Source organism: Pygoscelis adeliae, unplaced genomic scaffold (genome assembly GCF_000699105.1).
Source record: "Pygoscelis adeliae isolate BGI_AS28 unplaced genomic scaffold, ASM69910v1 Scaffold354, whole genome shotgun sequence".
Taxonomy (NCBI): Eukaryota; Metazoa; Chordata; class Aves; order Sphenisciformes; family Spheniscidae; genus Pygoscelis; species Pygoscelis adeliae.
In genome coordinates, this window is record NW_008824618.1 from 983,190 (window position 1) to 999,173 (window position 15,984).

A 15,984-nucleotide genomic window follows, 5' to 3' on the forward strand; every position below is an offset into this window, starting at 1 on the left:
TCAGACAACCTGCTGTCTGCCTTGATACGCCTGCAGCTTCTCAGACACTTCATCTAGTGGTCAGTTGTTAAGAGCAATACAGCAGATGGCTATAAGGTTTGGTTTATTTATAAACTTTCTCATTGCTGCATTTTCAACAAACACTCTGTTTTCTAAATGAGGTCAATACATTCTTGAACCTGAGATTTCAAAACATTTTAGAGATCTGTCAAGGCCTGGCCACTTCCCAAATGATCTCAACAACCCTAATTTCTTAGAAGGGGTTGGACCAAGTGACATTCAGGGCTGAGGAGCAGCAAGTGATTGTCTCTGCTGCTTTTTCCAGGTTGTCTTGAAAGGATGCTAGGGATACAAATTGCCCACCAAAGAATAACTCTGAAAGAAAGCGTCAGTTCTTTGTATGAAGTACTCCCCTAAATCAATTACTATTTGAACAAGAGCACCTTTTACAGAAAAAAGCACGTAGTCTCAAAAGTTTCCAGTGATGAAAATCTTAGTAAATTGTCACAGTGATCTACCACTCTCAGTTCTAAAAATTGTGCCTTATGTAGAATCACAGCTTGCCCAACTTTAACTTCCAGTTATTAGTTCCTGCCATGCCATCTGAGGGCATTTATTCCAGCATTCAGGTTTGCTGTGGTACCACAGAGTTCACCACTTTCTCTTTTTTTTTGTTGTTTTTTTTCTCTCCCACGTTTGTGAAATGTCTAATCCGGGGGCTGACCACATTTCTCTTCACTGCCGCAGGCGCCGCACTGCGGCAAATGAAGCTGGCAAATCCCAGCGCAGCGTAGCTGGCACCCGCCAGCCTGCACCTCGGATGTCCCGTGGACCCGAGGCTTGCCCAGTGCCTCCAACCTTGGCACCCTGCCTCGCAGCTCTCCCGTTTTCGTATATCCCAGCAGCTGGATATTAATAGGCTAGCACATTTTCACGGAAAAGAAGAAGGTGCATGAAAATTGCTTGGGACAGCACCTGCCTGCAGAGGTGGGATGCAGAGGAATACCGCAGCTAATGGGACTGTTGCCACACTGCCTGTGAATTTGTTTTGAAAACTTTGGGACATAATAGGAAGGCTCAAAACTGAGCATTTGCTATAACAGTAACAGTAATCTGGAAGAATTATGAACAGAGCAATGCGTGATGTTCAACATACATCATCTAGGGGATGTGGGCATGTGCATTTTATCTGTATCTTGATACTAAAGCCCTTCAATGAAATGCGGAAGCATAACGGTATTTGCAATGACCAAGATTTTGCTCCATAACATTTCTAAAATCACCATGAAAATACTTTGTTTTGAGGGATGTTCCTTCCCTGGCCTATATCAAAACAGCTACCTCTAAAATACCAGTAAAGAGCTGGATGCAGAAGATCACCTAAGAAAAAGGATATATTTTGTGGACAGAGCTTCAAGGCGTGAGGTGACTGAGTCCTGCAGGGCAGCTATGGCTTCACACTTACAGGATTCTTCAGTTGTTACAAGACTGCTCGTTATGGCTCCTAAGAGAGAAAACAGCATTTAGAATATTTATGACAACTATCAAACATTTAAATCCCAGGAAAACACTTGATTCTGCAACAGGAGTTGAACTCACGCTGTGAGACTACAGCAAGCACTGCAACCCAGGGCAGTGAACAGGGGCCAGTGTGTAGCCAGAAGCAGAAGTGTCATAGTCCAGAAACAGGACAGGCAAGAGAGAGTTTGACTCTAAATGAGGAGGAGGCAGAGCAGTGCGTTCCTAGCCTACCTACCTGGATCCTCTGCACTCTTTAAATTAGACATTATTGAGTAAAAAATAAAAAGAGGCCTGGGTGCAGGGACCAACCAGCCTCCCCCATCAACTCTAATTGCTGACTAGAGTGAATCTTCCCTTTGCCTGTTCTCTCTCCTTCTCATCCAGAATATCCCCCACGTCAAAATGTAAGGCACCCTGGGAAGTAGAATGAGTGTGTTCAAGTGGTGCAGACTGAGAAGAACCTGCAGTCCAGGTCTCCATCTTGTACATAGTACTTTGACCATCAGACTATCCACACAGGAAGGCCACTGGCATCACTGTAAACAGAATCTATAAAATTAGCTGTATTTAAGGCAATGACTAGCTTGGGTTTCTCTTCAGAAGAATCATAGAACCACAGAATAGTTTGGGTTGGAAGGGACCTTTAAAGATCATCTAGTCCAACCACCCTGCCATGGGCAGGAACATCTTTCACTGGATCAGGTTGCTCAAAGCCCCATCCAACCTGACCTTGAACACTTCCAATGATGGGACATCCACAACTTCTCTGGGCAACCTGTTTCAGTGTCTCACCACCCTCACAGAAAAGAATCTCTTCCTTATATCTAAATCTATCTATCTATATAATCAAGGTTTGCTGCCCTGTCACAGCTGGATTGTAATGGCATTTGGGGTACGCATAACTTCCAAACACAGCACTTCTGGGAATGCATTAAAGTCCAAAGTGAAGCCTCCAGGGAGTTTTGCAAGCCAAGCAGGAAGGCACCTAGTGATTTTAGGCACATAAGGAGTTGGTCAGTATCAGAAATGGGTCAGTTTGCATCAGTTTCTGAGATGTGGGTGGAATTTAGATACCTAAGTCTCAGCTTGGGATTAGAATTGGAAGAACTGAATTTACCACTTGGTAAATAATACAAAAATGAAAGCAGGAACACGTGTATTAATTTTAAATACTAAGCAATAGAGGTTCAGCTAAATCATCAATGTGTATCACCTCACAAGTACTCCTGGTTTGTAGCATTGGCAATACGCATGGATAGGGAGTATCATTTTTGATTCATCAAGAGGTGTGAACACAAGTCCATTCCAATGGCACATGAATATGGATGGAGGGAACAACAATGTTCAAATGGGCCCAAATGAATTTAAAATCTGGTAGAAAGGCACAGCAATATTAATAGAGGAGCCAGTTAGTACGACAGAGAAGTAATAGTCTCTTAGGAAAGAGAAAGCAAGCGTTGCCATACTCTGCAGTGATTCCATCGAATCTGTTCCTAGCTCTTGCCCTCACTCTTCCAGACTTACCAGGGACGAGCCTCAGCTGTCCTCAAAAATTCCTTTGTCTCCATAATCCACCACAAAACCAGGGGTGATCACAAAGGGCTCAGAGAGATGATAATTTGATTGTTGTATAATAATACGTCAGGCATCAGCTGATGGCTGTGAGTTCTTAGCTGCATGAAAGGCAATTCAACCTCATCTACTCCATAAAGAAAACAGGAGTTGAGGCAAGCTGCACCACTTGCTGCAGGCTAAGAACAAACATATCAACAGCTACTGAAGCACTGCTACTGTAGTGAGATTACCATCTACGTCTGAGACCAGAATAATAAGCTTCCAAAGGCAGAGCCTCCTTAAAAGAGGGTCTACAATTATGAAATACCCTTTCAACAAGTTATCAAGAAGGATTACTTGTATGTAATACCTGTCACTTTATACATGTGTTTTTACGTTGCTTGCAAAGGCAACGACAGCAGATTATTCAATTATTTTTTCTGTAGATATATAAATGCATAGCTGATCAATGCCAAACAAATTATGTGAGCATTATAACAGTAAAACAATAGAAATATTATACCTGGATGCAATTTCTCTTTTTTTTTCTGAATTGTTTTGGTTTCTCTTTTTGCTTATCAGTCATACCATTGATACTTCCATTTTGCAAGGAAACTGATGGCTGCTTGAATTACAGAAAAATGACTGAAATATATCAATTTCAAAAGGTGGTTCATTCAGTGTTTCACTGAAAAAAATCTATGAACAGATTCATTTCTAGCAGTGCAGAAATTCATTTGTCTTAGAGCCAATGTTGAAACTGGTGTCTTCTTGATTCCACTGAACCTGTATTTGTTCAGCTCCCTTCTTTGGAACGTCCCACCGGCTTTATGGTTGATGTACAAAGAAGAGCTGTTCAAGATTCAGCTGGAGGAAGGCCAGTTCAAAATATCACAGCAACGTGGTTGGTTTCCAACCAACTGCCAGTTAAGTTTTCATGTTCGCATTTAAATTCTCCAGTGACAGATACTGATCCTCCTTGGATTATGTCTGTTTTAACAAAATTACTTTTCCAACCAACTTTGGCAACTGCCCAAGGGTACCCTGAGGTTTTCTACAGTCCTTCTGTGAAATTTAGTCTTCCAGTATTTGGTATTCAAAATCTTGGGCACTCCCGGTGCCACTGGGATGCCCAACAAGTCATACAAAACATGTTAGATTTGTGTTTTTACACTGCATCTGTGTTTAAGTCCAGACCTGCAAAAAATTACTATTTTTGCAGATGGTGTTTGGCTATATCCACCTATTTTATAACTTTGCTCTTACGTAGGGTCCTTAGCCGTTTGATGTAATGGCAAGTTATTCCTGCTCTGAACCAAAGATCAGACTAGGTACTTCTTGAGGTCCCTTCCAACCCAACTTTACTTATGATTCTACATCAAATGGAGCAGAGATTCTGCCAACAGTTGATGCCATTATTGCCCATGTGAAGGGAAAGCAGTTGGTGAGTTCATGTCTGCCCCACTCAGCTTGGAGGAGTGGACAAGAACATGTGGTTTAGCATTGCAAAAGTTCTTCTGGCACCAGTTCTGTTCCCCTCTGGCCCCCCACCATCCTCCGAATGCTGGTACGCAACTGAGTCCCATGCCCCAGAGACAGATGCCCCAGAACCCTGCCTTGCCAATCCCCCCAATTATTCCCATTTCATAAGGAAATGCAGATTATAAAATTTTTTTTTAAATACTGTAGTTTTAAATACAATAACTGCTATAACTAAACAAGAAGGATCAAACTAGCTCAAAACATTAGTGGAAACAGGCAGAAAAGAATGAAAAGGGATTATACTTTCAGGGAGTTAGTGAGTCGATGTAACGTTTCTCAAACAGATTAAAAGGATTTAACGCATTAAAGAGAAGTACTTCAATAAATATATTCAGAAAAAAGAACATTAAATTATTACTTGAGCATGTTTTCTCATCTGGATTTAAGGTAAAGCCTTCATAGCAGTCACAGGTATAGGATCCACCATTACTCACACAGACCTGCTCACAGTCATGGGTTCCTGGTGCACATACATCAGTTCCTACAGAATGCATTTTGGAGAAACAGTTACCCGAAAACAAGGTAACATTTATTAATGCTTCCCAATGGCAATGCTTTTCCATGCCGGGAGCCTATCCTTTGTGAATCTTACCAGGAACTACCGAGACGTGTAACTGATCTTGCCTCGGAGCAGCGAGATGAACTAATTGCCTTACTGGGGTCTCCCTCAGTCCTGACTTTGTACCGTCTGTGCTCACTCTGACTGCAGCTGCCTAACCCTACCAGATGTGGAGCGCCAGATCACCTCCAAAGGCATGCTATGGAAAGTTTCCAGCACACAATAACTTTACAGTAAGGAGACAGGGAAGGAAAGAAACATTTCTTTAAAAATTACATTTTTACTGTAACACAAAGTTAGCTGAGAAGCTAAAGAAACAAACAGCAACATGAAATTCAGCCTGGAGGGGAGGACACCATCTCCAACAGTCTCCTGCATGGTGGTACGCAGCTTCCACAGTACTGCAGAGCGCGTGACTGTGTGACTAACCCCAGCTCTTTTCTCCTCAATTATTTCTCAGTTCTGGATTTGCTGAATATTGCATAATTGCCGGTTTTTAAATACAGTGAAGGCCTTAGTTATAAGGTGATAAAAAAAGACCAAATGGTAAGCAGTTACTAGCATTGTTGCATATAAAGTGCTTTATGTCTCCGAATGTTGCTCGAAACGGAAAAGGCAGAGTGACATAGAACTGTCTTACAACACTTGAATGCATGTGAAAGTTTCTCAAACAGATCCAAATATACTAACCTGCTAATGAGAGCTATTTCAATACGTGCACTGAGCTGGGGAGGGTATGGGGGGATAGGGAACAGCAATCTGCTCTTACTTGAGCAAGTCTTCTTGTCTGGATTCAGGGTGTAGCCTTGGTAGCAGTCACAGGTATAGAACAGATCATCTCTCACGCAGACCTGCTCACAGTCATGCCTTCCAGGTGCACACATGTCAACAGCTAAGGCAGGCATTTGAGAAGAGAAGAATATTAATCAATACCCAAACTTCAGCCTTTTTGGTTGGTGTTAGTAATTCCTGTTTGCAAGCATATCTTCATTTGGATTCAAATCAGGATGTTTTTATTGCATGTCGGCATGCTATTAGCCATAGTAGGGTATACAGAGTGTGTTTTTATCTGGCTATCAACATCACAAAACTAATATGATTTTTGGAATACTGGCAACAGGTTTTTGCAGTTGCAACGGATTGCAAAAGGAACTGAACTAGCAGTGACCCACTTAGAAAATAATTATCCAAAGGAATTTCAGAGAACAAGTATCTGAATTTTAAGAGACTATTTGGCATTATTTCAGCTCTTATTGGATAAGACACTGTTTTATGGAGTGAAAAGACCACAACAGAAGAGTAGATGTGGCTGCTAAAAAAAAGAGACGTGGCACCTGCTGCCAGTCACAAAGTGGGTACTTTATGTGTGAGGCTGATGTTGTCTGCCAAATTTAACACGTCAACTCTGAAAGGGCAAGCTGAGGAGTTCCTACATTTGGATATCTTTGCAGTAAGGAGGTCCAGTAAGGCACATGGAGAGAGAGAGAGGGAGGGAGGGAGAGAGAGAAAGGGAGAGAGAAAGGGAGAAAGAAAGAGAGAAAGAAGAGAAGGAGAGGGGAGGGGAAGAAAGAAAAAGAAAAAGAAAAAGAAAAAGAAAAAGAAAAAGAAAAAGAAAAAGAAAAAGAAAAAGAAAAAGAAAAAGAAAAAGAAAAAGAAAAAGAAAAAGAAAAAGAAAAAGAAAAAGAAAAAGAAAAAGAAAAAGAAAAAGAAAAAGAAAAAGAAAAAGAAAAAGAAAAAGAAAAAGAAAAAGAAAAAGAAAAAGAAAAAGAAAAAGAAAAAGAAAAAGAAAAAGAAAAAGAAAAAGAAAAAGAAAAAGAAAAAGAAAAAGAAAAAGAAAATCTTTCTTTCAGGATTGGACTCCCAAAGGGGATGCCTAACTGAGTTCACATTCCCTCACAGATGTTTATTGCATCTATGTAATGCCAGGTGAGAGTTAATTTTAGGAACGATATTTACAAAATCAGCTCCTAAACTAGGCAGGAAGAAATACTGAGGCCCTCTGGCTTCACCTCTTTGAGATGCGAGACATACGACTTAATTGGAGAGATTTGCCTAGGAGCCTCCTGGAATTGGAAACCTAGGTTCAGTGCTTTGTCACACAAAATGTAGTAAGGAAAGAGATTATGATGGAAGTGGAAAAAATTATTTTGCATAAATAAATCATCAGTGAGACATCCAAAGAAATGAAGAGTGAAGTTCAAATCCTAATCAAGTGAAAATAACGTAGAATACATATTAATTTGTAGGTACTATATACTTATATGTACATCCTTAAGTACCAGCTACTCCTATGCTCCTATTCTCCACAAGAGTCCAGCACTGGGAAAGAACATTTCCCGCCACCCTCTAGAGCTCTAAGGCTGAAGTATTTTTTAAGTATTTAAGTATTACTTAAATACTTATTATTATTTTAAGTATTTAAGACCTTTAAGTATTTTAAGGTCCAAACACATCTGCCAGAAACAGTGATCACACTCATGACGCATGGGTCTCAAATTATTACTGGAAACAGGTAGGAAAAAAGTTGCACTGTGCTTTCAGGAATTGTACAGAAACTCTTGGATAATTTGTCAGAAAAATTACATAAATTAACCTGATTTTTTGAAGTTACTTGTTTTTAGCCGAACACAATATTTCCTTGATCAGGTCTTACCTGAGCAAGTCTTCTTATCTGGATTCAGAGTGTATCCTTCAAAGCAGTCACAGCTGTAGGATCCATCATTACTCAGACAGACTTGTGCACAATCATGCCCTCCAGGTGCGCACATGTCCATGGCTGTGGTGAACCATGTTTTAGAGAAGAAAGCTATTAATCCCTCCCAGACACTCAAGCGTTTTAAATGCTTCAGCGTTTATAAGTACAATTTCATTAGGATTCAAATTAGGATTCAACCAGTGCCTTACTACATTATTATATTATGCTGCAGACAACTGAATTCAGTATTAATTATTTAATGCAGGAGGCAGATACCTGGACTGCAAGACATTACCACCTCTCACGCAATCTGATTTTCATCAGCAATTCTAACAGCCTTGATGAAGCTAAAACACCGTACTGAGATGAGCAATAACCTGCCACGTGACAAGGCAGAAGTTGTTTCTTGCAATATGAGCAGTAACTATGGTGAATCCAAATTTAACTTCATACTTGCATCCATGAGCTGAAGGCAGGCACAAAAAGCCAGGCATGATATGTAGAAATGCTATTAAATGGCAAAGAGGTATAAAGCCTAGTGAGAACAAAAGCAAACAAACAAACAAAAAAGCAGGAGCACTAGAAGATTATGTTCTCTCTTCAGAAATAAGAGTAGTGAAAATTTCAGTGAGAAGATGCTTATGTGCTCTCAAAGGGAGGGATGCACTTACCAGTTATAGCTACCCTAAGGCTGGTGCTGCTCAAAACTTCTGGATTTAAAGAAACAACTCCAGAGAAATATTTGGGGAAAAAAAGTTCTTATAATAGGCTAACTTTTCAGAGTGACAATTCAAGAAGCTGCTGCCGGTGTAAGACTGGGGTTGCTATATCGCAGATCCCTGCACAGCTTGGAAGCAGAAGCAGCAAGCTGTAAAAAAAATGAGTTTCAACAGGAGAGATGGAGAGGACAGGGGAAAATCATCAGGTTTTAAGTTCTCTATGGAGTAGTGGCACTCACTCTCCAACGGAGACACAGTGCTGGTGGGCATCTCTGGAATAGGTTCATCCTCTCCCAGGGACTAAGTGATGCTTATGAAGTACTGTGAAGACCATAAAATGGTAGGTAAGTGCCAAATTGCATTTCTGTAATCGACACATTTAAAGAAAAATGCAATTTTACTGTTACTGGAACCAAGGGGAAAGTGTACAGGTGAATTCTCATTTTAAGAGTTGATGTCTGTAAGCAATGTTTCAATTAGAAACAATGAAGGTAACTCACAGAAAACATGCCCATGTCTCCATGAGCTTCATATATTACCGTGGCCTTTAACTGTTACCTGAGCAAGTCTTCTTATCCGGATTCAGGGTGTAGCCATCATAGCATTCACAGACATAGGATCCATTGTTACTCACACAGATCTGATCACACTCGTGCCTTCCAGGTGCACACATGTCCACAGCTGCAAGACACACATTGGAGAAACAATTCATTGTTAATAAAAAGTAGTTTGGGGTGGAGTGCATATTCACATTTTCAAATATATTTCTATTTGGAATCAGCTCAAAAATGGCAAGAGTAATTGAAGGAATTAGAATATGTGGTAAGAGAAAATATCTATACGGTGTCTACATCTGAAGACTTTGTTTTGGCATCTGGCCCTAATGAATGGTTCCGTAGGCATAATAAAAAGGATGGCGATGGAATCAAACTACTTCTCACCATTACTTGCAGTAGACTTATTTATTTATTATTAGATTTATTATTATTGAAGGAGATACAGATGTTCACTGTTTCAACAGAAGTACACAAGTAGCTTCTCAAATCCAATTATGGTGTTAAAAAGTGATTTTTTTTTCTAGTTGAACACATTTACCGAAGGAGTAATACCTGAGCAGGTTCTCTTATCTGGATTGAGAGCGTAGCCTTCATAGCAATCACAAAGGTAGGATCTGCCGTTACTCACACAGACCTGCTCGCAGTCATGGGTCCCAAGTGCACACACATTCGCAGCTACAAAGGACATTTACAGAAAAGGCGTTTCAGTCATCCCAAAGGAGAGAAACATTCATTAATAGTTTGTGCTTACAAAAGTACATCTTGAACTGTTTGCTGGATTAGTAGTAGTAAATGTCAGTGCTGTGTCACCGTCACAAAAGTTACAGGCATCTTTTGCATCATTCTGTAGCCAGAAGAAGAGGTCGCAAACAACACTGGAACAACTGCGCTGAAATAACTCACCACCTGAGGTGGCAGAAAGATAAGATTAATCTGAAAAGGGTACAACAGGGAGAGAGAGATTTTAAGCATTTAGTAACATTACACTAGAAATGAGAACTCAGCAATGAAAAGGACCTTCTGGCTTATTGCATCCAGTCCCTTTCTATTACAGACAACCAGTTTAAATAATCCCAAAATATATCAGTCCCAGGCTGCAAGGGATGTTTTTTCAAGTTAAACTGAAGAATGCATCAGCCTGGTCCTGGCTATACACGCACATTGTGTTAATGCTTGTGAGCACTGAGATTCAAAAGCACAATAAAAATGAAATGAAATAAAATAAAATAAAATAAAATAAAATAAAATAAAATAAAATAAAACAAAACAAAACTAAACTGCAATAGAAAAAGCATCGAGACCAGGAGGAAAAGAAAAATGACTCAGAGGCACTAAGGTAACACACTGTCTTCTCAGGGATGAAGAGAGTGTCTGCGTAATGATGGTCCAGATGTATCAGCCAGCAAAGAAACCCACCGGCGCAAGATGGGTATGGGAGGGCTGCAGCTGCCCTGTTCCATCAGGTTTAAAAAGTCAAGACCAAAAGAGGATATGGAGGAAAGTTTCTCCAGTAATGTACCTTTACAGGCACGTGAATCTCCTAATTGAGGGACAGTGCAGAAATAATGTCCAAACCTCAGAGAACTGAGAAGCTGAAACTGCAAACTACAAAATAAGATTCAATTTTCGGGGACCAGCTAATTCCCAGCAGACAGTAAGGCTATCTCATCGGACTGAGAAAACAGAAAACAGTGATATGAAAAGCAGCGTGATGGATGGCAGCTGATATGTGTGTGTTGTGGTGACAGGACAGACAAAATGACTTGTAACGCTGGGCTGTCTCTGCGATGCACTGTGTGTACTGACAGTCTTTTCCTTCACAGTCGGTCCAAGTAAGTAACTAATTAATTTCTGATGAATTTTTCTCAGGTGTATTTAGCTTTGGGTCTGCTGCTTCTTTGGTCACCTCAAGATGCCTGTTTCTCTCCACAGACTGTAAAGGAATCCTAGATACTCACTTAAGCTTAGATGATTTTTAGATCACTAAATTTAGATGAGATGAAAAAGGGAAGGGGAGAGGGAAGGGGGGAGGAAATAAAAGGTGGAGGAAAAAAGAAGGAGGTCCAAAAAAAGGGGGAAAGGAAGGAAAGAAAGAAGGAGGAAATGAAAGGGAAAAGGAGAAAAATTGGAAGACAAGTCTGTTATTAACCTGAGATTTCACTTAGATCAGTAGTTACGATGTGGATATTGACTACTAGTAAAATCAGACTCCAAAACAATAGTGGTGAGATAAGACATGAGAAGCAAGAGTGCTTGAATCTTCTCATGTATTTCTGAATGCAAGACAACACTGCCCATTTTCTAAAACATGGAAGATTTAGATGTCCCCTAATAAGGCTGACAGAAAGTGCGTCTCGTATTTCCATTGGCAAAAACAGATCTCAAAACAAGGCAGCATCTTTTCATTCTGCTACGCCCTTGGGAGTAAGAGAATTCATCTCCATGACTTATGAACAAAATCTGTGGGTGGTATTTTCAACCATAACTGAGAAGCTCAGACTCAAGTAGTCAGATTTTTGTGGTAGGAAAGTCAAGCTTCCACTGACTTGGACACCAATTCAGGGTTAAGATTTTCCATCTACAGGATGGTCTCATGTTGAATGATGCTCTCAGTGCATCAAGAACTTGATCTCAGCCAACTGTTTTGCCCCTGAACATTAGTTTTCCTGTTTTCAGTTCACCCTAGAAACAAATTTATTTGGCTTGGTCAAAGCAAAGAAAAAATTGTCACTGGTGAGCCTAGATGTCTGACCAAAAAGCAGTCTGGAGCTGGAAAAGACCCAGTTTACCCACACTGTCTTACAAGACCCTCTTAGATTCATTTGGTTTGCAGGAACCTTTTGAAAAACTATTCCCTTTACCCCATTTTTGTCCACGAACCCCACAGATTCTGGCTAATTGCATGCAGGCAACTCAGAGTTACACTGGAAGTGTGTATGTGTGAGCTCTCTTTGGTTTATCCTCCAGCTTAGTAGGGGCGTAATTCCTATCCTTCAGCACAATAAACTGTACGTTTACTCTTAAGAACAAGAGATTTTTCTTTGGTGCTATGAAAGGACTTGCTTTGGCGAGAACATAGGTGGAAAATTAGTGCTGTGTTCAGAGCACACGTAGCTGTCTGGGTAGGTGGGCTCTTGTACCCGCTTCCAGCTACCAGAGAGAAGATGTGGTCACGTCAGCAGCACATGATGTCAAACCAAACCTCAAGGCATTTCCTATGTTAATTATTGGGCAAAGTGTCCTGTCTACAGATGGTCCTACACATTTATTTCATACCTAGAAAAAGAGGTCTGTTCACTCTAAATGTATTCAAAAGGCATGGTGGTAATTTTCAGTAAGGCTCTGAAATAACAAAGTAACACATTGCCAACCAAGTTCCCAAGGCAATGGCTGTTATTTTAATTCTCTTACAATGTTCTTTACACCTGATTTTACCCATTACTTGCTGGAGAATTATTTTACAAGTAATTTCCTTAGAAATTTACTAGAAAAATCTACTTCATACAAGTTTTTTAATTGTCAAAAAGTTGTCGTTTGATTTTTGTGGGTAGGGCTGTGGCATAGCTATCTGTAGGCAGTTCTAAATAGTCCAGATACATGACCCTTTTTTTTCTGTAAAGGACAATAACAACCCACACTGGCCTAGCATCGTTAGTGGAGTTCTAGCCCAAACCAAATATACATCCAGCATTTTTCCAAGACCAGCCCTCAAAGAGCGAAGCTAATTCAACCCATCCAACTGGAGGTGCAGACACAGCTCCCTGTCTAAATCAAGTTGCAGAGAAACAGAGAAAGGTGTGAGTCTGGCACACTGAAAAAGCCCAGCAATGCCTGCAGAGTGAAAGCCCATCCCGAGATGACCTGCCGTTGTGTTCGGGCATTTCATCCTGCACCAAATTTCTCAAGCTAGCGTGGCGGTTCACCTGCCACACTGATTTTCCTACCCTGAATCTATAAGGAGCCCTTCAGAACCACACTTCCACCCTCCTTGCTTCCCAACTGGATGGGAGAAGAAATGAGCAGACTGCACAGCTCCGGTGTGCGCTCTCAGTAAATCAGTAAATATACATAGCCGAACCCCGGCCAGATTGCCGTGCTTTCTCTTGCACTAAATCAGACCAACTGCACAAGGAGGTCCACTGAAATCAGGTATGTTACTTGCGTGGTAAGGTCACTATTCAAAATTCAAGGTCATTACTTGACTTCCAGTGAATAAAAGGGTTGACTTGTTTTCCCAACAGATAGCAAAGGAAATACTTAAATGTGATACGTAACATTTCTCAAAAACAAAAACTTCTTTCTTAGGGAGTGGAACCACAGTAGGAGCCAAAAGGAGCCAAATTACACTACCCTCTTGGACTGACCACCTTACCACAGAAAGTCTCTCTGAATTTGGATGTCAGCTTTTCAATCACACCATAGGTCTCCACATAAAAGACGTGTTCATCCAGTGGTTCGCTGGCCATTACCCTCAGGGACTGCATGTCTGCCCGGTCTACCCCAACCGCATAGATCTCGATGCCAGCTGTCCGGGCGCTTGCTGCCACATCTTGAACCTGGTCTTGTGGTCGTCCATCTGTCACAACAATGACCACCTTGGGGATATTGAAGGTTGCCGGCCGGGTGCCCATTTCCTCAGTGAAGACTTCATCCATGGCAGTTTGGATGGCTAGGCCGGTCATTGTGCCAGCCGACAAGGGCTCTATGTGAGATATAGCCTCCTTCATAGATGCTTTATCAAAGTAGGTCCGGAGGGGAAACTCTACCTTGACAGTGCTAGCATAATTCATGACCGCCACATGGGTTGTTCTTTCCCCAATGTCCAGAGTATCAATCATTTTTGACAAAAAGATTTTCACTTTCTCAAACTCTTCAGGTCGGACACTACGGGAACTGTCTATGATGAAGACGAGGTCTAGGGGCCGGTTCTTGCAGGCAGTGTCTGTCAAGAAGGAAGGAAGACACTTCAATCATCTCCTACGCAGGACCAGAGCTCTCACCCTAGGGCAGTGAGAGCTGTCATGGCAAACTACTCCTACCAGGTAAATGCTGGCGCTCTCAATTCTCTAGGAAGAGGCTTAAAATTATAGTGAGCAACACATTATTTTACATATATGTAATATATATATTAAAAAAATAGAAATGTGTATATATTAAACAGATAATATGTATTTATATTATTATATAAATTCTTAAATGTTCATTTTGACAAGTAATAAATAATTGAACTTTTCTAAGCATTAAAAGATGGGTCCACGTTTGAGCCCACAAAATGGCTAACTATCCTTGAAACAAAGGGTTGTAGTTTGCACGTAACAGCCAACATAGAAATGTAGCAATGATATATAAATGTACTTACTTTTTATTTTTATAAAGATAAAGCCTGAATTCCATTTTTACAAGCTACAGAAATAAAATGGTAAAACAACTGGCTAGATTACACAGTGAACAGATCCTAACAATATTTTTTAGGATAGTAACAATATAGATTGCTGATTAGGAATTATTTCTTGTTTGTAATTCACAATCCAAAGTACACAACAAGAAGAAATAAAGACCAACAGGAAAAAAGATGGAAATGATGCTGTGATAAAGGCTTCTTTAGAAGTTGTTACTGTGTAAAGGCTTCCAGAGCAGAGAAAAAAATGGAACTTATTATTTATGAAGTAATTTTACATGTAAAAATGAACATTTACACAAATATTTCTAACTTCTAAAATTCCTCACTGACATATAAATGTAGACTGAAACAGAAAAGCCATAGCTCAGATCAGAGACAAGCATGACTTCTAGGAAGACGAAAAATAAGCAAGACAGCAACAGCAGGCAGCCTAAGCTGTACGCTCTCCGTCCCGATATCCTGACCTGACAGTGACGATACCGTGAACTTAGTTTGTACCATCAAGGTATGGATTTGTACTGCTGGTTTATGAAAAACAGGCAACCCAAAAGCACAATATTTCTACAAAAGAGACATTCCTGACCAACAGTGCATTAAATAGCAAAATCTGAGGTGTTCAGTTTGAATATACTACCTGAAGAGCTTTTTTGGGAATGGGATGCACCTTTCCCAGCTACTATCAGGTTGATTTTTATGATTCCATTCCAGTTTAAAAAAAAAAAAATTTCTTCACAAGTCTCTTAAAAGTAGAGGTGAAAACAGCACTTCTTTTTCAATGCATTAAAAAACTTTTTTGTCTTGTGCAAGTGAAAAGGGAGGGGAAAAATCAAATTGCACAGATACATCTTTCTTCCATCAGGAAACACAGTAGTAGAGTTGATTTTGCCTTTGGACAGAGTAACAGACTGAACGAATCTAGGATCCCGTCCAGGTATATCATATCTAATTCTACATGCATCCCGTAACTCAGTTTTTGCATAAGGATTTAGAAGAACGGCTTTGTGCCCTTTGGAAAGCTGAGAAAACATGGAGAAATGTTTGTGCGTGCATGCGTAGCTTAAGACATGAAAGAAAAAGACACACAATGTTTGTCCTACAAAAAAAAGACCAAATCCCAGATTTGTAGGCAGAAGAATTATCTTTTTTAAATTAAGGAAAAAAACCTTTTCAGCAGCCTGACCCTTCCGTGAGTCTGAAAGAGACGTTTTGAGAAGCGAACGCAGGTAGAGAACAGTTACATGGGTTCTAGAGATTAGCAAGGCCAGCTTTGCATCAAAAAAAAAAGTAGTTGGTACTTCTGCCTGGAAGCGCACGGTCCACGGACCACTGCAGCTACAGCAAGATGTCCCCGGGGCATAGCTTTCCCGTCACCGTTTGTAAAACTAAGCATCCTAAGAGAAGCGAGGGCAGGGGGTGCCCCGAGCGGCTGGGGGGCA

The 15,984-nt window shown here is 40.6% G+C and overlaps 1 protein-coding gene across 1 annotated transcript in view; it reads right to left on the reverse strand.

The window, feature by feature from the left end:
* MATN3 (matrilin 3) overlaps window positions 1-15,984 on the reverse strand; it is a 16,906-nt gene continuing 922 nt past the window's right edge. The window contains exons 2-8 of the mRNA XM_009322379.1: window positions 13,520-14,111; window positions 9,700-9,822; window positions 9,149-9,271; window positions 7,830-7,952; window positions 5,946-6,068; window positions 1,397-1,504; window positions 1-56 (exon numbers count right to left, since the gene is read on the reverse strand). Of these exons, the coding sequence (XP_009320654.1) occupies window positions 1-56; window positions 1,397-1,504; window positions 5,946-6,068; window positions 7,830-7,952; window positions 9,149-9,271; window positions 9,700-9,822; window positions 13,520-14,111 (1,248 nt within the window). The remainder of the gene's footprint in view (window positions 57-1,396; window positions 1,505-5,945; window positions 6,069-7,829; window positions 7,953-9,148; window positions 9,272-9,699; window positions 9,823-13,519; window positions 14,112-15,984) is intronic.